This window comes from Vulpes lagopus, chromosome 2 (genome assembly GCF_018345385.1).
Source record: "Vulpes lagopus strain Blue_001 chromosome 2, ASM1834538v1, whole genome shotgun sequence".
NCBI lineage: Eukaryota > Metazoa > Chordata > Mammalia > Carnivora > Canidae > Vulpes > Vulpes lagopus.
Window position 1 is genome coordinate 51,276,389 of NC_054825.1, and position 22,704 is coordinate 51,299,092.

General features: G+C 50.8%; 1 protein-coding gene across 6 annotated transcripts in view; it reads left to right on the plus strand.

Moving 5' to 3' along the window:
• Positions 1–235: 235 nt before the first annotated feature.
• MEGF11 (multiple EGF like domains 11) overlaps positions 236–22,704 on the plus strand; it is a 219,155-nt gene continuing 196,686 nt past the window's right edge. For all 6 annotated transcript variants that reach the window (XM_041744100.1, XM_041744104.1, XM_041744101.1 and 3 more), the window contains exons 1-3: positions 236–338; positions 4,638–4,739; positions 8,792–8,892. In XM_041744100.1, the coding sequence (XP_041600034.1) occupies positions 241–338; positions 4,638–4,739; positions 8,792–8,892 (301 nt within the window). In that variant the 5' untranslated portion in view covers positions 236–240. The remainder of the gene's footprint in view (positions 339–4,637; positions 4,740–8,791; positions 8,893–22,704) is intronic.

The following is a 22,704-nucleotide window of genomic DNA, read 5'->3' on the forward strand; positions in this document are numbered from 1 at the left end:
TCCCTGACTCAGGCTTCCCACTCCTTGGTTACTCAGAACTGGTGAAGTGTAGTCAAAGCCTGCAAGTGTGAAATATCAAATGCTCATTACATGACGTCGAGGGCAAACTTAGTCTGTTTAGCAAGTCTGTTTTGCTGCTTCATGTGAGAAGTTTCAGTGGTGAACAGATGCCCAGGAAACCGGCCTGATTAATGAAGCTGCTTCTTTGCCCCCCCACCCCACCCTTCCACAGGGCCCGGGATGGCACTCTCAGTGACAGAGCTCCTTGTCTTCTCCCTCCTGCAAACTGCCTTGTCCCTGAACCCCGAGGACCCCAACGTGTGCAGCCACTGGGAGAGGTAAGATGTGGGTCTCAGAAGGCCGGGCCCTTCCCTGGGGGGCCTCCCCATGGGCTTGGTACTGTTGGGACAGCAGCTGCGTCAGGAGGCACAGAGCTGTCCTCCATGGGCGTGCAGTCTGGCTGGGGACACAGCACAGGCGCCGAGAGCCGGGCCCCAGCTGTGTAGATTCTGACTCTCAGGGCTGTGGGAGCTCCAGGTGGAGGGCCTTGACTTGGGGTCGCTGGCAATGAACCCTTGTCCTTCCCTGCCTTTGCCCTTCCCAGCCATTTTACAGATGAAGAAGTAGAGACACAGAGGGGCTCGATGCCTGTGCACAGCCAGGCAGGGTGCAGCGAGTGACTGCGGTCCCGTTGGGTTACTCTCCAATACCGTGTCGCCTTTCCTGGTCTCCCGGGACTGGCAGTGGTGCAGCAGCTCACTTGTGCAGCCAGCAGTCAGTCCCAAGGAGGGCGGGTCAGGGGACTCTGCTGCTTCTGGCTCGTGGGGGTGGGAGGCCTACCCGGGGAAGAGCGGCCCAGGGCCTCTGCAGAAGAGCTGGCTGCCTTCTGGCTGCGGTGCTAGGTCCGTGGGGAATGGGCCAGGGCCCTGCAGACAGCCTGACTTTGAAGTACAAGGTTAAAGTATTGATTTTGGTGAGCAGAAAGATAGTGACCAGAGACCCAATCAGGAAAAACCGAATTAAACCCTGGAATTGATTGGCTGTGCTGACCAGGACGACTCTGCCACTTAGATGTTAATAAATCAAATGAATAAAATTAAGATGAGGGCCCAGTGGGGGAGGCAGATGGTAGAGGACAAGGGAGGGGGGCTGTCCAGGCTCGGTGAGTGCGAGGGTGAATGTCCCAGCCCCACGACGGGCAGCACCAGGTCCCAGAGGGCTGGGCTGGGCAAATAGAGGACCTCTGCCCATACTGGCATGATCACTGGTGACTGGGCACTCGATGGGAGGCCCTATAGGGTCGAGGCTGGAGCAGAAGGCAGTGCTACAGTGTGTACCTCTCAGGTGAAGTGGGAAGAACACGAGATCTGTAATGAGAAGACCTTGGATCATTCCAGTCTGGATCTTGCCACCTGCTAGCTGTAATGATTCAGGGGAAGTCTCTGAACCACTTTGAGTTTGCTTCTACCTCTGTAAAGTGGGAAGAATAATTACCCTGGCCTCACAGGCTTGTTAGAGGATCAGGGTACCAGTTTCACTGAAAGGGCTTTCAGGACTGTAAGGGTCAATTACTGTCCTTTCTTGCTGATACCTCTGGCTTTGCAGGAACTGCTTCTCACAGACTAATGCCCATCAGGCTCACTGGAGGCATGGATGAGAAACAGTCTCCTGGGTCCTAGCCCCAGAGACTCCGATTCTGTAGGTCTGGGGTAGAGCCTGGGAACATGCATTTTTCATAAGCTTCCCGCACGACTCTGCAGTTACTCAGGCCCCTTGCACCTTCTGGTCTTGGTGCACTTAAACCTTTATTTCCCAGGAGGTGAGAGAGCTGTCAGGTGAAGTTGCATATTATTAGTCCCTGGTTTGTAGACTCCAGCTTCAGAAGCCTCGTCCCGGCTGAGACACACTTGCTTCCTGCCCCTGGCTTTGCTATATCCCCACCTCTAGAATACCCCCTCCCTGTCCGCCTTGCTCTGCCTTCCCCAGGTCCTCCCACCGGGCCTCTCTCCTCCAAGGAGCCTTCCCTGATGGCAGAGCTCATCCTTACTTCCCTCTTCTTGGGGCCCCCCACTACGGATCACTCTGAACAGTGGATCAGTTCAAACTCAAAGCAAATTCTCTAATTTTTGAAACCTCCTCAACATCAGTAAATTTGGAATGTGAAAGCACTTTGAGCTGAGCCCGCACTGAGCTGGCTGTTAGCCGAGGCGATCATTCAATGGGAGGACCAGGACCGAGCCTATAACTAAGGTGAAGTCCGGGCCCTCCCCAGGGCTTCTCTAGTCCCTAGGGAGGAGGCCTTGCGGGCGGTGCCCCATGACATGGTGTGTCTTCTTCTGGGCTTGCCCACCTGAGCTCCCCTGCCGATGACACGTGGACAGATTTAGTCTGTGTCTTTGCAGAAACATGCCCTGGTCCCCAGAGACCGCTTAGGGAGAATTTCTCAGCTGGATTAGTGCTTTTGGCAGGTTTCTTGTTAATTATGTCCCCTCCACCATAAAACCCAGTGGAGAGACCTCCCCTGGCTAATAAAGCCCAGCTCTACAAGATTAATCTGGTCCCTCATTAGCATGTTGGCAAATGAGCATGTTAAGCTGCCCAGCCATGAAACTGGGGGCACCCACTTCGTCTCGGGGACTTGGAGTGGATACAAGGTCTCATTTCCAGACTCGGTTGGCCCTGTGCACCCCTGCAGACCTGGGACCTGCCCTGGTGACACTCTCTTGCCCCTCTGTCGGGCTGATGCCCTTTCTCTGAGCGCCCACTGTCTCTGGTAGGACTGGAAGGGGTGCTTGCACCCCCCACCCTGAGTGCTTAACAAAGGTGGGGAGTCGGTTCTGTGCGTGGGTCTTTCTCCTCCTCCTCTCTGCCACCATGTTCAGGGAGTTCATCTCAGTGCCTAGCACAGGAGGTGACCTACGGTAGTCACATAATAGTGGTGACCAGCATCTATTAGATGCTGTGCATCCATTAACAACTTTCCATGCGTTATCTAATTTTACGCATCTTCTCTTGCTTTATCTTCCCACCACCCTGAGAGGTGGACACTCTTATTGCCTGGCTGGATCCTCAACAATGACTATGTGAATATTTGTTGTGGATTTACAGGTGAGGAAAAGGAAGCTTCCGTGAATTAAGTAACATGTCCAAGGACGTGCCACTGACAGGTGACAGGGTTCAAATGCGACCCAGAGCTCATGCACTCTCAGCCATTTATTCTCCTGACCTAAAGGGGGGTATTCAGGAGCCATGTGTGAGCTTAGGGTCATGGAATCTGAGAGTTGGAAGGAGCCTGTGGGAAGCCTGGGGTGGTTGTTGAGCTGCCTCAGTGTCCCAAGCCTGGAGATAGAACCAGATTTGGCCCATGTCTGCATAGATGTGTGCCTCTGACACATCTCCATTGTGCTGGCTGGTAGAGGATGAGCAGGGACCCTCCTTACATCCTCAGTGCTTCAAAGAGCCAGAATTTTCCAGCACCCTGAGTCCCTGTGCCTTGCTGACTGCTCCTGGGCCCTCTTTCTGAATTCCAGATCTTTGACCTTTTGGGCATCAGAGAGCCTGCTGAGACCCACTCAGGGAGCTGGCCTGCCCAGCCCCCTTGCAAGCAAACCAACAGTTTCCTCAGGCGAAGCAGACGGGCTTTTATAGCCTGGATCTGGCCATCTGGCCCAGGTCAGTGAGCCGTCTGGGGGGAAACAGTGAGGAATACCAGCCTACATAAAAATGAATTCCTGATGTCTCAGCTGGGGCCCTCTCCCAGCCTGCATAGCAAGTGTGAATCTTTCCTTCAGCATCGAGGCTTGACCGCCTTTTCATACAGCTCCTGCTGGGGGCAGGCAGGTAGAAAGGCTTATGGGTTAAGGCTGAGATGTTCCTCCCCGTGACTTCCACCCACTGTTCAGGTTTACAGCCAACAGGCAGTATAACAAAATACTACTTCGATTAGGAGGTCTGGGGCATGTACTTGATGTTTCCCCAGCTTTACTGGAGGGAGAAGAGAGCAGGAGGTAACTGAGTGACCTTGAGGAAGTCTCTTATTTCTTCACTGTCCTTGTCTGTAAAATGAGGATAGCCATGCCACCTACCTTACAAGATTGTGAGGATTAAAATGGCTTAAAACACTTAATGCAGGGCACTCAATAAATATTAGCAGTTACTGGTATCGGCTGTGGGGTCCTGGACAGTCCTCTCTGTGCCTTCATTTCTTCAACTATGACATGGGACCACTTACTTCATAGAATTGCTACAAGGATCAGCTTCCATGCCTGTACTTTGAAAACTGTAAAGATCCGAACAAAATATTTTAAAACTTGTTGGCTCTGCCTTCCAGAGCCTTATAGAATAAACCTAATTTCTCCTTTATTCATTCTCTGAGAAATGAACAAATGAACTAGGATTTCAGAAAATGAGCTGGGTCACAGGGCAGTAAGGGATATGTCTTGGATCCAACCTGGGGCCAGGGAGGTTTAAATGCGGAGGGCATCCAGGGCATGAGGAGGATGAGGGGCAGGGGGAGGTTGGAGCCCCCAGACACTTGCCAGTGGGCCTGGATCTGCTGGGGAAGGAGAGCCCATCTTGCATATCAGCTCAGCCTCACACTCATTGACCATAGCTTCCACCTCCTGTCTGGTTCTCAGCTATGCCGTGACCGTCCAGGAATCATACGCACACCCCTTTGACCAGATCTACTACACGCGATGCACAGACATCCTGAACTGGTTCAAGTGCACCAGGCATCGGTGAGTACCTCTCTCAGGTGATGGGGCAGGGGGAATGCACTGGGCCCTCGGGGCTTGCCTTTGTGCCCGTCAGTAAACGGCCCCTGGAGCCAGGGGGCCCCCAGCTCCCTCACCCTTAGGATAGAGGGGAGAACTCTGAGGAACATTCTGCACATATCCTGGCATATCTTGACTTGGCCACCTTTTACCCCTGACTCTTTCCCCGCCTCCCCTCCCAGTGCTTCCTTAGATTACCTCCTGAAGAAATTGCTTTTCCTTGAATCTTTGCCTCAGGGTCAGCTGGGGGAAATCCAACCTAAGACAGATCCCTCAGAGCAGACATAGCCCCCTGCCAGGGCATCTGACTTGGGGAACTGAGCACAAGGTAGAATTGGACGCCCTCTTGGCACCTTGCAGGCTGCCCATAGGAAGCACTCATCTTTTTTTTCTTTTTTAAAAGATTTTGTTTATTTATTTGACAGAACCAGAGAGCACAAATGGGGGAGGGGCAGAGGGAGAAGGAGAAGGAGACCCCCTGCTTCAGCCTGGGGTCATGACCTGAGCCGAACGCAGATACTTAACTGGCTGAGCCACCCAGGCACCTGGAAACACTCAAACTAAATGGCTACATGTGGGTCTCTCTTGCTCTCTTGTCCGCGGCCCTCCTGCAGATCATGCTAGTCTCTCATGTCACTGGGGGAGAGAGGAGGGAAGGAAGAGAGAATACATTTTATTGGGTGACCTGGGCAAGTTGCTTTATTTGGGGATTCCCAGTGTACTCATCAAACATACAATGTCCCTTGCCCTACCTACTCACAGGGCCCAGTGAGGTCAGGGATGTGAAAATGCTTTGAAAAGTGCAGGGAAAGAGAGAAAAGTGAGCTATTAGATCGGGGCAAGGTGGCACTATTATTTGAGGGGTGGAAACCAGCAGATGAAGGGTTAAGTGAGTGCATATCAGGGAGGCCACCTGTTAGGCCTCTTTCCTAGTTGGCGAACATCTGTGTTGGTTCCAGATATCTCTGGCTTCCTCCTTGTGGACCTAGTCCCTCTTTGTGGTTTATGTCTGAATCATGGCAGGTAGTATTGTGGATAGGGAAACTTGCTCTATGTGGAAGAGGCAAAGTCCTAGTATTCTTCGGGGTTTCGGTCATAAGTTGCTGTGAGTGTTGACATAATAGCTGCTTTAAAATCCTTATTTCCAATTCTAACATCTGTGCCACTTCCGTGTGGTCCTCATTCGTTGTCTTTTCTTTTATATAGGCAGTATTTTCCAGTTGCTTCGTGTGTCTAGTAATTTTTAATTGTGTTCTGGGCACTGTGAACGGCAGAGACTATAGAAAATGAAATCGGTTACGTTCCTCCTGAGAACATTGATGTGTTGTTGTTGTTTGTTTCAGCAGTCAGCTAACCTGGCTACATTCAATTCCAGACCCTGCAAGTTCAATATTTTTTAGCCCTAGCTAGACTGCATGAGTCCTGCCCTCTACACCCACTATTCAGGGGCCAGAAGTTTGGGAAGAGATTTTACAAAGAATATGGGGCCTCCTCTCTGTGGCCGTCTTTTCTGGGGTTTCAGTGTTCACTTTCAAGTTGCTGGATTCACTCTGGTCTTGTCTTGTGGTCCTTCAAACCAGTGAGGCTGTGTGTTTTCTATCTGGATTTTAGCCACCTGGAACATGGCAGATTGGGGCCTGCCCTTGAACTAACCTCGCCCCATGCCATTTCCTTCTTCGAGTGTCTCTTTCTCTCCAGTACCCACCTTTGTTCTCTCCCTAGTGCCTTCTGGTAGTTGTTTTTTATATTTCCCCCAGATTGTATAATTGTAGGATCTTTGGTCAAATAGGAGCTACTCCACCATGACTGCAACCCCTCCCCCTAGCCCTTGACTGTGACATGAGGAGGTGGGAGCAAATACCTCCTTCCAACTTCCCTTGCTGGGCCAACTTAGCTGCCTGTGGCCCTAGTCAAAGTTGGAGGCAGAAATAAAACTCCTCTTCCCTCCATGAGCTCTGTCAGGCCCTGTGCCAGAGCCAGGTTTGCTCTGAGGTGTGGCTTTGTTGGGTACCCAGAGGCCGGGGCTGCCATCCATCAGCACGGGGGGCAGGAGGGGTAAGGTGAGTGAGTGGCTGCTTATTAAAATAGGCTGCATTCCTGGAACATGAATTATTTTGCTAAATTATTGAGTTGCCTTGCAGCTTTCCTGCTGACCTGGGGTATGTGTGCTGACAGCCACACCGTCAGTCTGCTTTAGGGTGGAATGGTTTGTTTAAATGCAGCACCCCTTTCCTGACAGCCTGGCCGCTGGTCTCTTCCCTCTCCTGCTCCCCACCCCAGCACTGGGAGCAAGTGAGGTTGGGACAGCCAGAAGCAGTGGGAGATATCTCTCTCCTGGGAGGCTTTTGTGGTGCTGAGGCCACTTCTCCACTGGAAGGGCTGGGGGATAAGCCAGTGGGGTGGGACGACTGGGTTGAGATGAACTTTGAGCTGAACCTGACTCTTTCTCTGAGAGGCTTATGCCACCCCCGAAATTGCCAGGAGCTGCTTTCCTGTGCCAGGGAACTAGCTTCACTTTGAGGCTGGCTCACTTTTCATTATGGGCTTTTGACAAAGTAGAATGACCTTAGTTTACGACATTCCCAAATATCACAGATTTCCCTGGAGCCCTGCACTGTCATTTGTCATAAAGTGAGGGCTTTAAGGACTGGAGGGCTGGCCCAGCCTGTGCTATGGGACTCCCTTCCCACGTTGGCCTAAACCTCCATGGAAAGCATCTCCCATGTCTGGACCCTGTTACTCTGCCCCTTAAGGAGGGGTCAGCAGGGCAGGCTCCCTTGGGGTGTGGGTGGGGATGTGAAGGAGCTCTGGCTTCAAAGCCTGAGGACTTGGCGTTGAGTCCTAGACACACATCATGACCTTGGGAAGTTACTTCCTCCCTCTGTCCTTTAATGGCACTTCAATCTCTTCCATTTGACCCTAGTGTGGGGAAGGGGCTTTGTCTACCAATACCCCATTTTGACTTCCTCCTAAGGACTTGGTCCTCCCACCACCCATTTACCTGGTCTTCCTCCATCGCTATGGCCATCCTATATGGCCAGCCACCCACCCTATGGGAACTGGCACAGAGCGTGAGGTTAAGCCTGGTGGCACTGAGATAAGAGTGACTTGGGTTAGAATCCTGACTCCGAAACCGATTCATTGTGTGACCTTTTGTGAGTCATTAACTTCTCTGAATAACAGTTTTCTTATCCATAAAACAGGAGGTACATAAAAATAAGAATAAAAACTCTAAAAATAAAATAAAGATAACACAGCAGTGCTACCTGCCTCAGATAGAGAATGGAATGAGGTTTTGCCTATAAATCCCTCTGGCACAGGATGAAGTGTCAATACCTGTGTCAGCAGAAGGGCCACACTCCAGGTCTCTGACTCCCTGTCCAGAGCTTCTCCCTGGGATTTGGCTTCTTCCTCTGCAGAACCAGGGGGTCGGTTCTGAGCCTTCCTGGGCATGGCATGTGAAGCTCTTGCCCAGGACCTGTTATTTGTGGTGTGAGGGGGCATTCGTCTGCTGTCTGGGACTGAGTGAGACTCAGAGGGCTCTTTGCTGACTCTGTTTCAGTTCTCCAGCTGGGTGGACCAGTTCTCTGGGGGTCATGAGCTCTCTGGGGGTCATGAGCAATCTGCTTATTCGGGTGGTAGCCATGGCAGAGATGCTCTCAGGGCCCAACTCCAGTCCAGTTACCCCTGGGTCTGGAGGTTTTAAGGAAAAGCCCCTGGTTACCTTCCATGATCACGCCAGAAAGTATCTTCCACAACCCTTCTCAACATCATGCTAAAGAGTCTGGGGAAAGTCAGCAGGTATAGCAAACACCATGTCAGGAATACATCCTGCATCACAGTGGCCCAGATGCAGCCATAGATTTTTCTTTATTGTGTTCCTTCATATTCGAAGCTGCCATGCATTTTAAAGTAATTATTGAATGGCATCCTCAATATAGCTTAACACAAATATCATTCTAACAGGAGTGATTGATTTTCAATACTTTCAAGTGGCTTTCTCCCTTGTGCCTTAGGATCAGTTATAAGACGGCATATCGGCGTGGCCTCCGGACCATGTACCGGCGCAGGTCCCAGTGCTGCCCTGGCTACTATGAGAATGGAGACTTCTGCATACGTACGTAGGAGCTGCCTCTCTTTTGGCTTCACTGGGGCTGGGAGGTGAGGGGAAGGAACCAAGGGGAAGGGAGGTAGGGGAGATAGGGCTGTTATCCAGGCCCTGGGCAGCAGGCCTTGGCTTACTGAGGGCTCCAGAAGCCCCTGCCTGCTGCCAGCTCTGGGAGGATCATGGGTCTGGTCAAACACATTAGCACAGATTTGTCCATCATATTGATCTCCTAAGAGGAGACGCAGGTCTCCAGGAATGGATGAGCACATTCCTTTTCTAATTTCCATTAGAGGTTGTTGGTAAAGCTCTTGAGTAGACGCAGGTCAGTTCTAGGCCCTGAGGGTCAAGAGAGAAGTGGACACTTTTGGAGAGTGCTCTGAGGAGCAGTGGGGAAGAAGGACTGAGTGTCTGGCACAGATCTGAAGGGCTCAGAAAGCTTTGCTGGATGCAAGGAGACATGAATGGTGAAATGGGTGGCAAGATGGAGGGGGGTGGATGGATGCAGAGAGGGTAGAAGGGAGGAAGGAAGGCAGCCGGGATCGTTGGACAGCAAGACCATAGTACCTAGAAGGAGGATGGCAAGAATTTGATAGATCACAAGGGGCCAGTTCTAGGAAATGGGAGCATTTCCAGAAAGGATCAGGAGACACTGAGGACAAGGTGGGTGCATAAAAGACACATGCAACCTTCTTCCCTATTTGTCAGCCAGTGGCTTAGAAAACAGAAGCCGTAGTATCCCCAGAGAGACTCTGAGATGGAAGGGCAGTGCTGTACAGTGGGAGATAGATACCCAGGAGTCTGCAGATCTGGGCTCTGATCCCAACTTCCCAGGGATGTGCCTTTGGGCAAGTCACTTAACCTCTCAGAGAGAATGGCTATAGGGTTAAAGTCTCTTAGAGTCCAACGGACTCTCTCCCACCACCTCTGATAGGTGCAGTGGGGCCAGTATGGGCTTTCCAGTGGTGGTCAAGGGTTGTCTCAACTGCAGGAGAGTGTCAGAGAAGCTTTGAGTCCTGCCCCCATTAATGACAGAGGGGAAGCCACCCCCAAAACTTCTGCCTCTTAATTTGGAAGCAGATTTGGAGAGGGAATTTCTTTGTTAACATTCTCCTTGCCCTTCAGGTGGGCAGAGTGAGCCAGTGTGAGAGAGATAATTTGGGCAGGGTGGGCGTGTTCGTGTAGGGAATGAAATGACAATTTTCCCCTGCTGATGTTACATATCCCCTCTTGCTGGAGAAGCTCGATTCTAATTGCATTACGGGAGCGAATGAAAAATCCTCCCACAAATGGGTTGAGTAGTAATAGTTTTGCAGGAAAAATACAGAGATACTCATGCAAAGTAATCCCCCAAAGGCTGTGTCTCAGGAGCAGAGCAGAGGACTGGGCTGGGACTAGGTGTTGGCCAATACCTCATCTGGGATGGGGCTCCCACGGGGACCTGGGTGTAGAAGTGAGATCAAGACCAAGGTTTTACTGCTGCTGCTCTGTCTGCCCGGAGGAGAGTGTGAGGCAGGAGTGTGGTGTGACCTAAAACTCATAAAGCCCGAGCAGAATGGATGTGAGTGGCCGGCCCTTCAAGGCTCAGGGCCCAAGGATGGACTCGGGAAAATGATGAAGGGAATTCAGATGTCAGCACAGGGCTCCAGGAATGGATGAGCACATTCCTTTTCTAATTTCCATTAGTGGTTGTTGGTAAAACTCTTGGAAAATGAAGGGCAGGCCAGAAGCACTGAGTGTCCTGATTGCACAGGCTAAGTCTTGCTGACAGGGAAGGGCAGCTTATAACCTCCCACCTACTCCTTATGTAATGGCCAGGTACTGCTTGTGGGGCTGGTGGCCGCAGGCCATCCACCTCCAGGAAGCCAATTTTAGGACTCAAGCCTCTTTCTGTAGGGGACAGGAGTTCCAGCACTGAGTTGGGTCACTGGCATGCGGGGTGCTGGTGGTGATGATGCAGAGGGGCCTGGGTTTGAGTCTCAGCTCTGCCCCTCCCAGCTTCTTCCTCTTATGCTCCTCCTCGTGGTCTTCAGAGCACACCCTACCTCCACTTGATACACATCAATGCATCAACTCCTCATAATAGCCCTCTGAAATAGGTACCCTGCTCTCTCCCATTCTATTGGAAACTGAGTCACAGAGTGGTTATGTGACTTGACTGGGTTCATGCAGCTAGGAAGTGGTAGAACTGGGATCTGAACCTAAGCTGTCTGGCCCCGGAGTCGGCTCTGACCCACTTGGACAGGCTGCTTCTCTCTCCATGAGCCTAGCCCAGATGCCACCTCTTGGTACCTCAGTTTCCATTCATGTAACATAGGGATAGTGATACCTATACCTCCAGATGCAGGGTAGGGGCTTAATAAATGCCAGCTCCCTACTCCATGGCTTTGGGTCTTACCATTTTTTTGATCTTGGCTTTTGTTTTAATTTCTCAGACCTCCAGGAACCCTGTCCCTGGGAAAATGTGCATGACATATATAAACCTACGTGCGCATACACAGCCCTTTGCACATAGTTTCCCTGGGTTCATGGAGCCCTCAAATCCCTTACAGAGTCTTTGGACCCTCAGTAAATAATTTCTGCTATATGTTCATGTTTATCCATTCAATTTACACTGTTGCTTGTCAGCTTGTTTCCTATGCAAGTGCTTGTTTGCTAGACACAAAAGATAGTTGCTACCTCGAGGAGCTTGCAGCCTAGTGGAAAGAGATGGTCGGCACGTGGATAACTGCCCCCAGAGTTACAGATGCTTCAGTGGGTATCTTGGTAAAGTAGGGTCGAGTAGAACGGAGAGACTGTCTTCTTCAGCCATGCCCACTTACCGAGTGTTAATGAGGAATCAGCTCTAGACAGAAGAGTCAAGGGGGAAGCCCTCGAAGGGTGTTCAACCCAATATTTATTAGATGCCTACCAGGGCCCATCCATAGTGCTAGGCCTTGGGATATAAGAGAAGTGTTAGGAATAGTTCCTGCCCTCATGGAACCTACAGTCTTATTGGGAAGGCCAGGCCATATGCAGAAAAATCGGTGGGTAGCAGCCAGAGGAGAGCCTGCCTGGACTGGCCTGCTCTCACTCGGGGCACCTCGTGAGGGTTTGGGCTGGATGGAATGGTGTCTTTGGGCATGGATGAGATGGGGAACCCCATCAGCAAAGATGACTGGCCCGACCATGGGGGGTGGGGCTGATCTGGGTTGGGAGGCCGGCTGGGTGAGGCAGTTACTCCATTCCCGAGGGTTGCTGTTTCAAGAAACACAGCCTGGCTGGCTTCATCAACAGGAGCATCCTGCCTTACCCCACGGGAGGCTTGAAGTCCAAATCAGGGGGTCAGCACGGTTGGTTCCTTCTGAGGCCTGTGATGGGAGATCTGCTCCAGGCCTCTCTCCTTGTTTCTGGTAGCCCCGTGGCCTGTGGCGCTGTAACTCCATTCTCCTCCTGATCCGTGTGCGTGGCTCCAGGTTTCTCCTTTTTATAAGGACACCAGTCTGACTGGATGAGAGCCCACCCTGATGGGCTTGTTTTAACTTGATTTCCTCTAGAAGACCCCATCTCCAAATAAGGTCACATTCTAAAGAATTGGCGAGTAAGACTTTAACGTGAATTTTAGGGAGACATAATTGAGCCCATGAACAGGTGAGTGCCGCCTATTGCTAGCGTTCTCTTGTTCCTGCTTATTGTCATGGGAAGAAAGGAGGGGGAGCAGCCAGGCCTTGTCAGCTGTCCAGAGGCGAGTGGAGACCTCGGAGTCAGGGAACTTGTGTGAGGGGTTGTGCCCAGGGTTCTGGGTGCCAGATGAGAGGCTTGCAAACCCAGAAGCATTCAGGAGTTGATGACCTGCAGCTCCTGCCCCACCACTTCTCCTTCTCCACCCCTTGGGGGCCAGAGAACCTCCAGGTTGTTTGGGACGCCTGGGTGGCTCAGCGGATTAATGCCTGCCTTCAGCCCAGGACGTCATCCTGGAGTCCCGGGATCGAGTCCCACATCGGGCTCCCTGCATGGAGCCTGCTTCTCCCTCTGCCTGCGTCTCTGCCTCTCTCTGTCTCTCTCTGTGTTTCTCATGAATAAATAGATAAACAAATCTTAAAAAAAAAAAAAAAAGAACCTGGTGAGAACCCATCTGATGCCAAGAGTCCTCAGGACTGTGCACAAAGCATCTGTGCTTTGTTCCCAGCTGAGGGGACATCATCCTCCCTCCAAAGCCACCTTCCTGGTGCTCATTTCTTGGCAGAAGGTAGAAGGACACAGGCTCAGAGTAAAAGCCTTGACTGACTCTGCCACCAACTTGCTGTGCAATCTTGGGCAAGTCCCTTTGCCTCTCTGTGCTCACTGTGACATAGGATAGATCATTCCCGTGTGTGGAAGGAGTAAGATAAAACAATGAGTGAGCTTGTCCCAGAACACACCGTCTTCAAGCTAAGGACTCACGTGCTTTATAAGTTCTGGAAAATTCTCAGCCATATCTCTTCTAATATCTCCTGTCCTTCATTCGCTCAGCTTTCTCCCATTAAAGCTCCAAAATGTTGGACATGCGTTTCACTCCCTCTCTCTCCTAGGCTCTCATTTTTCATCTCTGTATCTCTCCATGCTGTATCCCGGCGATTCTCCTCGGATCCATTTATCAAATCCTTTAGCTTTGCTAATTAACCTGTCTGTTGAGATCTTAATTTCAATACCAGTGTGTTTCATGCCTAGGAATTCCATTGGTCCTTCTTTAGGTCTACAGGTTTGCTTTTCTGTTTTTATGTTTTTCTGTAGTGTCCTATTCTTTTATTATAAATTCTAATCCTTCAATCATTGCTTTAGTTATTTCAAACATATTTCTTTTATAGTCTTTTTTTTTGGATGGTTTCATCTTGAGCTATTCGTTCTATATGGTCCAGATAGTTCTATCTCAAATCTGTGAGTTTGGTTGGCTCAAGTTCCTAGAGTATCAGTCCTCCTGGGTGTGGAAACTGCTGATTCTCCCTTGTGGTGGATTATTTCTCTGTTTATAGGTTGTCATTTCTTTTTTTCTATTTTTTTATTTATTGCTGTGAAGGCTTGAGCTTTTTTTTCTCCTCCCCGCACACTCTGGGGTGTATGAGTGCCCCACACATCTGTCTTGCATTTTCTTATCAGGAACACTCATGGTTTTCTTTCTTTTTATTTTTTTTAAAGATTTTACTTTATTTATTTATTCATGAGAGATACAGAGGGAGAGAAGCAGAGACACAGGCAGAGGGAGAAACAGGCTCCATCCCAGAAGCCTGACGTGGGACTCGATCCCGGGTCTCCAGGATCACGCCCTGGGCCAAGGCAGGCGCTAAACCACTGCGCCACCGGGCCCACACTCATGGTTTTCAAACCAAACTTGGTATGGGGTTCTATGCTGAGGCTGGAACTATGGTAAAGGCTTAGGGTTTTTTTGTTTGTTTGTTTTTTTGCTTATTCCTCTGAAAAAAAATTGATGTGAAATTCAAATAATACAGTAGTAACAATTTTGAAGTGTGCCCTTCAGTGGCGTTTAGTGCATTGACAATGCTGTGTTCCTATCACCTCTGTCTAGTTCTAAAAGGTTTTCATCACCCCTGAAGGAGACCCTGGACCCATGAAACAGTCACTCCCTATTCGCTGCTCCTCGTTTTTTGTTTCTTATGGAAAACTTTTTACTTATGCAGAATCTCTTATTTTTCACTTAGGTGGTGGGAGCATTTTCAAGGTTGCCCTACATGGAGCTGGCAACTCTCAGGGCCACATCTGCCCCTGCGTCGGTGTTAAACTTCAGTCTCCTAGCCAGGGCTGGGGGCAGCGGGCAGCTGACAGCTGCTAGTGGGGTCCCACATTCCCTGGGCTATCTCAGCTTCCGCATCTGCCCTTCTGCACTTCCTATAAACTCCCCGCCTTTTCCTACACTTGGGGGAAAGTTAAGGTCACATTCTAAAGAATTGGCGAGTAAGACTTTAACGTGAATTTTAGGGAGACATAATTGAGCCCATGAACAGGTGAGTGCCGCCTATTGCTAGCGTTCTCTTGTTCCTGCTTATTGTCATGGGAAGAAAGGAGGGGGAGCGGGCTCATTAGAGCTCAGTAAGATATCTATATTTTTATTTTATTTATTTGGTTATATTTTGGGAGCATTTTTGTAGCAGGAGGGGCCTACCTCTGAACTTTGTCCCTGTCACTGGAACTATGCCTGTTTTATAGTGAGCAGGGGAGTGGGGGCTTTATGATCAGACCCAGTGACATTGAGTTCAATGCTTTCTTGGACTGATTGTTGACTTCCAACAACAATAATAAAACAGTGTAACGTCTGGCAGGGGACCTGCCACTTTTCCATGTGGTGTTTCACTTGTTTCTCACAGACAGGCGGAGGGTTGTTAGGGCCCCTGCAAAGTGGAGGGAGCTGACACCAGGGGATCCTGAGTGCCTTTTCCAGTGGAGAAGTACAGCCCAGGAATTGAGATCTGTGCTCCCCCACCAGCCCTACAGTTCCTCTCCTGCAGGGGTTTTCCTCTCCGGAGGAACCTGTGGCCAGGAGAGACAAGTGGGGTCAGACAAGAAGGTAGGTGGAGAGGTTTGTAGGGAGAGGAAGGGACAGAAGACAAACTGGTTTGATTTCAAAATTTTGCTAAGGTAGGTCTCAGTAGGTGCCAGGATGGAGGTAAGGAGTGGGGGATTGCTGCATGTATGTAGACACAGACCTGTAGGTCTCGTAAAATAATTCCCTGCTGACCCTCTAGAAGGCTCCCCGGGGAATGCAGCCAGCTGCCAGCCCCAGAAACAGCGCTGACGCTCCTCTCCTGGGTCACCAGCACCTGGTGCTGAGCTTTGCTGCCTAGAACAACATTCATCCTTCCATCTGTCCATCCATCCATCAACATTTATTAGCTTTCTAAGGCACTGCTGAGTCCTGGGGTTAGAGAGATGAAGAAGAAGCATATGGTATAGTGGGAAATATATAAAATTCCAACATAGCCTGATAAGCATACTTTAAATAAGTAGGCAAGGAAACTGAGGGTGTCACCGGGGGGGTGGAGGTGGGGAAGGAATGGCTGTTTAGCTGCCCCAACACATCCTCATCGAGTGGGCAAGGTTGATGCAGCCACCATGGTCTGGTCTCCATTCTCCTGGGCTTAGAATATTCATTTAGGACGCCCGGAGCGGCTGAGCTCCAGGTGGTGATTCACCCTGACCAAACTCATAAGGTACTGATGCTTAACCCTACTGCCGATTAATTCATTTACAGTGAGCACACAGAACGTTTGCTCCTGTCCACTTGTTAGTGCTTTTCAGGCCCTCATAAAGAATTGTTGAACATGCAGATTCATGGTAACAGCACCAAGGCCCAGTGGGTTGTCTGGACAGCCCGGTTGGCACCTATTTTAGATTCCTTTGATTTTACTGTAGAAGACCACCTGTCTGAGAGCCACATGGTCCCTTCTGTCACTCAGTCCCACTGGTTGTGATGCTACCTCACCTGTCCATCTATCCCACGCAAAAGCGAATTCCCGAAGCAGAGGGACCATGTCTTCTACGTGGGTTATTCCCTAGGCAGGCACAGTGCCTGGCGCTTAGAGTGATTAATTACTGAATGAGTAAGAGAATGTGTGAATAAAATAAACTCAGACCCCCAGCACTCAGAAACCTCTTTGGGAGAAGCAACCATAACTCTGGGGAATTATGGGGACTGGGGCATAGTGGGGATCAAAAAATACTCTTTTTTAAAAAAACATTTTATTTGTTAGAGAGAGCATGAGTGTGGGGCAGGGGCGCAGAGGGAGAAGCAGACTCTCCACTGAGCAGGGAGCTCAGCGTGGGGCTTGATCCCAGAACCCTGGGATCTTGACCTGAGCCAAAAGCAAATGCTTAACTGGATGAGCTACCCAGGTGCCCACCCCCAAAAAAGACTTCTTAAAGGAGGTTAGTTCTGAGTGGAGTCGCAACGATGAGTAGGAACTTGCCAGGAGGGCAGGCGATGGGCATTGGTGAAGACAGACCCTGAGTTTTAAAGCCCATTCCTTCCCCTGGGAGACTCCCAGAGCATGTTATTTGCTTCTCTGTGCCTCGGTTTTGTCATCTATGAAATAAGACACTCGTATTAAGTACCTGCCCCTCTGGGCCGTCGTGAGGATGAAATGAGTGACTGCAAAGAAAGCATTCGGGACAGAAGCTGGCATATGGCGAGGGCTCAGTAAGTGTAGCTGCTGCTGTTTGTGTTCTGGATGTGAGGAGGACACTCTGTGGCAGAGAGGCCAACGTGCGCAGAGGTGGGAGGTGGGAAGGAGCAGACGGGATCAGAGAACCATCAGCAGGCCTCTGTGGCCAGAGCATGGGAAGTGTGGAAGTGGTGCTCAAAAGGGCTGGGTGGGGATGGATATGGACCCTGAGCACGACCCCGAGGATCCCAGGCAATCTCATGAGGGCACTGAAGGGGGAAAGCAGCCATGGTGATGTCAGGGAGCCATCGGTCTGGGGGCAGCAGCCAAGAGGTGGAAGAGGAATCAGGAGGTGCGTGGGGATGGGCCAGCCATGGGCAGCTATGCTTGGTCAAGAAGACACAGGAACTCTGGGGTCTGGCTGGCTGCATTTTGCTGGCCTAGCCCTCAAGTTCCCCGCTAGGCGTTTCCCCTACCTGCAGCAAGTGCTAGCAAGGTCCTGGATGCTGACGCAGTCACGTGGAAGGATCTAGGCGCTGCTCCTTAATTACCAGCTGCAGCTGTAATTAAACCTCTCCTATTGGACCGGACAGCCTCTGAGAAGGAAGCCTTAATTGAGGCTTAATCAGAGCAGCTGGGCATTTGTGTAAAGTCCCTTTCTGGGTGTCCTGAGCCAGGTAATGCCTGGGAAGGAGTAACCTGTCCCCTGCCCAATTCTCTGTATCTCTGCGGAACTTCCCAAAGGCCCCACTTTCCGTCTTCTGAGTTCCCTCAACATCTATGGGATGCGGCTGTGATTTCTGGTACTTGTTGGGTGTTGGCTGCTTCTCTGATGGCCTCACTGTGCCGGCCCCAGCTGACTCCAATCTGCCCCCCCCAACGCCCCCACGCTGGCCTCCTTGCTCTTGTGCTCATGCCCCACTGCAGCACAGGGGAAGCCTTGTGTGCAGTCCCCTCTGCTGGAGCACTCTTCCCCCAGAGAGCCAGGTGGCTCTTTCCCTTATTTCACTCCATCTCTTCACAAAAGTCATATCATCAGAGTCTTTCCTGACCACCCTATCTGAAATAGCAGTCCCCCCACCATCTTTCTATTATCCCCTTTATCCTGTTTTGTCAATTAGTGCCATTGCTACCTGATACAGAGACGTAGAACACGTCAATTTTTATTTTTGGTCTCCCCCAGCTAGATTATGTGCTCAGTAGGGATCAAGGACTTTGATTTGTTCCTAGCTGGTATCTCTGCTCTTAGAACAGCCCCTGGCATATAGTAGGTGTTCAATAAATAACGAATGAATGAATGAACAAATGAAGTATAAATTCCTAAGGGCAGGAGCAGCCTTTTGAAAACATACCACTGTGTGGTCTACAGTGGCTCACAGGGGCCACGGACGGAGTAGGGTGGCCCTACTTCCCTCCGGTGGCCCCCCACTGCTGCTTACTCCCAATGCTGTACCCCAGGCCCCTCCATGCTGAGACTCCTCATTCTGTATCTTGCTTCCCTAGGGTCCCATTGTGGTCTGTGAGCCTTTCTGCCCCAGCCAGGCTCCTGAATTCTCTGCACAGTCTCTCTCTGGGATCTCATAGCAACTGCCCGGGCTTTTGGAACCCCCGGTACTGCATTTTCTAGCAGCTCTTGGAGACTCAGTGCAGAGCTGCATGGTCTCTGGGGAGCCCCACCCGACACCTCCTTCTCCCCTCCCAGTCCTGACCTCAGCCGCCTTCACCCTACCTGCCCTTACTTATTCTCTTTCTCCTTGAACAGTGAGCTTCTTGAGAGCCATGGCTGTGGGACCCGTCCGTGTCCCTAGCACCCACCACAGGGCCCAGCAGGGACACGTGCTTTGTGTAGCCTTGTTGACTGGAAGGAGGCCATGTGGGCTGGCTTTTCCTGGGGACCCTCAAAGGAGCTCCTTGAGAGCCATGGCTGTGGGACCCCTCCGTGTCCCTAGCACCCACCACAGGGCCCAGCAGGGACACATGCTTTGTGTAGCCTTGTTGACTGGAAGGAGGCCATGTGGGCTGGCTTTTCCTGGGGACCCTCAAAGGACACTCAAATGAGTGGTCCTTGGGTGGGACCCTGAGATCCCAGAGTGGAGAGTGGCCTGCCTCAGGGTCCTTGTCCCCATTTCTCCTCCTCCCTCTTGGGTTCCCAGAACCCTCCAGAGTTCTGCTGTCTGCACCCAGTATCACACATGTGTGCAAAGAGCCTGGAGACCCTGCTCTGGGCTCTGCAGGGATTAGCCCACTGTCCCAGAACCCAGGAGGCTAACCCTCTGGGTTGGAGCTAAGCTTCCAAGACAAGCAAAATTCCTCATGCAATGCTTCCTGGCTTGTCAAGCTCCTTCTTCCCTCCTGGCTCCTGGCCTTTGTACTAGAGAGGTTTCAAAACACGGCCATTAATGGGGCTTTGTGGGTGATGGACAGGCCAGTCCCCAGGTCTCTTCCACTGTGTGTTCTTTGATTAAGGGAAGCTGCGTGGCCTCTGTGAAAGTGAAAATGACATCTTAGGGTCTCCCTTTGCTCCAGTGTCCACTCAGTACTCTTGTCTTTGAAGAGCCTCCATCAGCTATTCATCAAGTGGATGGGATGGGGGCCAGCTGGGAAAGCTGGACGCCCCCTCATACCATGCTGGCTGGGCATTGGCCAAGACTCACAGAAGGCCCAGGAGCCAGGTCCCCTAATCTTGTTGCAGGCACACAACTGCTCTCTCCGGCTTATCCATACCTGGGGATAAAATTGAAAATATTTAACTACATGTGTGGCTGTCCTACCAATAGGTTAGAATGGAGTAGGGACGTAGAGGCCTTGCTGCGGTGCCAGGGGTTAAGTCTGTGGGTGCCCGATGAAGGGCAGGTAGGCGGCCGGGGGAGGGGCAGGCCTGGAAGCACTTACCAACTAGAGCAGAAATATTTAACTGTTTTATGTTTTTAGTTTTTATTTTTTAAAAAAGATTTTATTTATTCATGAGAGGCACAGAGAGAGAGAGGCAGAGACATAGGCAAAGGGAGAAGCAGGCCCCATGCAGGGAGCCTGACACGGGACTCGATTCCGGGTCTCCAGGATCACGCCCTGGGCTGAAGGCGGCGCTAAATGGCTGAGCCACTCGGGCTGCCCTATTTAACTGTTTTAATATCCACTACCCTTCTACCCAGTCTAAGTCTTTGGCCTGAACCTGAAGATGTGATTGATCTGGACCACATGCATGATATATGGATGCTTGAGCTTCCGGCTGTGTGTACGTGTGTGTGACATTGTGAGTCCACATGTGTGGATGCTACTCCCAACCCATGAATGGGGGTGTGTCTCAGGGTGCCTGACTGGCTCAGTCCGTAGAGCATGTGACTCTTGATCTTGGGGTCATAAGTTTGAGTCCCACATTGGCTGTAGAAATTACTTAAAAATAAAATATTAAAAAAAAAAGGGGGGGGAGTGTCTGTGTGACATGTTGTGCCAGACAATGTAAAGGTCAAGAACACAGACTCTAGAACCAGACTGCCACCTCCTGCCTCTGTGACTGGGGGCGAATTACTTAGCCTCTCTGTGCCTCAGTTTACTCAATCATAAAGTGGTGTAACAATGATACCTTTCTCACAGGGTTGTCATGAGCATTAAATAAGTGAATAAATGTAAACCAAGCACATGGTAGGTGGTGTGGAAATGTTAGCTTTTATTATTGCACACACACTGGTATATTTGTGAATATTGGGTGCGTGAGGAGCTCCCCCTCTCATGTGTGTGTGCGCATGCGTGTTCTCGGCATCTAGACTTGCTGCATGTGTGTGTCACATATATACCAATGCAAAGGGCCCCATACCCCTCATGCCGAGTGCAGATCCGCATGCTCATGTATTTAGAGAGTGTGTGTGTTCACGTCTCCTCTGGTTCTCCTGAGAGTCACCTTCCCCATCGTGCTTTCCTACTTTGTTTTCTCCTTTTCAAGCAGCCAGTGGTGCTGAATTGTCACCAAGGGAGCCAGAATTGTGTCTTTGCTCTGGATGAGGGGGGAAGGGGGAAGCAAATGACACCATCAATCTCCTTCTGGGATGGAGCAGACCTGGATCCAAGGGCAAAAGCCAGGGAGGCCCTCCTCCCACCCCTGGCCAGCCAAAGAAGTCCACCTCTGGCCACCTTTACAGGTGGGCTTAGCTGATGGCAAGAAGAGGGAAAGTCTCAAATCTGGGAGTCCGGGGGACCCCAATTTAAAGGCAGCCCTCATCCAGTCAGTCTGGTCAGGTGGAAGGACCAAGGCCTTGGCCTCTGTTTATCCACAAGGTTCCATCACCAAACAAACTGCAGAGGCCTGATAGTAAATCAGCAGTGAGTGTGATTTAGAGGACTGTTTGTTTGCTCAGCTAAGCTTTTGGCAAGGTAAATGCATAAGCTGCAGAAAATCTCTTTGAAACAGCCGCAGGGCTCAAACGCCCTTCAGTCCTCCATAAAGGATTCTCAAAATTATATGGACTAGATTAGTATCTCTATTACATAAAACCATTTCAATGCCTGCTCTGGGCTTTGAGAATAAAGTCACCGGACAGACCTTTTGTTGCTGTGTGCCCCTCCGGCACATGGTAATTGAAGATTTCCCTTTAAAAGTGTGTCAGGTGGAAAGAGCTCCTAATTTACTAAGTGGAGGGGCCTTTGTTAGGGAGAGTGATGCTTTGTTCTGCTTGTCCCTTTTAATCTTGTTTTTGCACAATGGACTTATATAAAGCACTACCAGCTGAATTGGTTCTGGAGGCAGGAAGGAAGGCTAGCAGGGCCTTCCCTTCCCTCTTCCATCTGAGGCTCTCCTCCTCCTCCTCCTCGCCGTCTTGCTCTTACCTCTTCTGGGCCCCGACCTCGATCCCGTGGGGCAGGCACAGGCCCTGGGACAGACTCTGTGGCTTCCTGGCAGTGGCTGCTCTAGCTTTTTCAGATCAGAACACACCCTCCCTCTTTTTTAATTGCCTCTCTGCATGAAACCCCAGAGGCAAGATGCGGGGTTGGGACTACATTCTCTGCTGGTCACTGGGTCTGAATCGAGATGAGATTTTCAGCCCCAAAGTCAAATGCCATCTGGTGCCTGATGGGACGGTTTTGGTTGGAGGTCCTCCCCAGCCCTGGGTCATTAAGTAGCATTTGTTGTTGGAGAGTCCTCCCCATGCTGGCTTCTGGCTCTGAGGAGGAGGTCGCTGACCCTGGCTGAGAGGACTCTCTAGCAGGGAGCCACCCCCTTGGGGCTTGAGCCCACCAGGGTACTATCAGATGCCAGCCGGGACCTGGCTTTCAGAGATGGAGCTCTGCTCACTCTCTCAGCTATCATCTTGCTTTGCCGGATACTGGATTCCACCTCCCTGGGTTTTAGCTTTCTCAGGGTAATTAGAAGACCTATAGGCTCTGAGCTTCTTTGCAATGCGAGTTCCAGTGATGGAGACTGTGGGGCAGAGGGTTTTCCCATTGCCAAGTTGATGGACACAGTTAACATGAGCCCTAGGACCACGGGAATAGTTTAAAATGGAAATAAGCAACTGGAGGAAGAACCAGATAGCAGAGTGGCACCACGATTGGCCAAGGATCATGAAACCGAGACAGGGAACTCTCTGGAAATGCTGCAAGGGGTGGATGTACATATTCCTGGGCTTATCATGACAAGTTTCCTACGGCCGAGAGGTTCATAAGCTTCCCGAGGGCAGGACCTTCTGGGGGTGACACA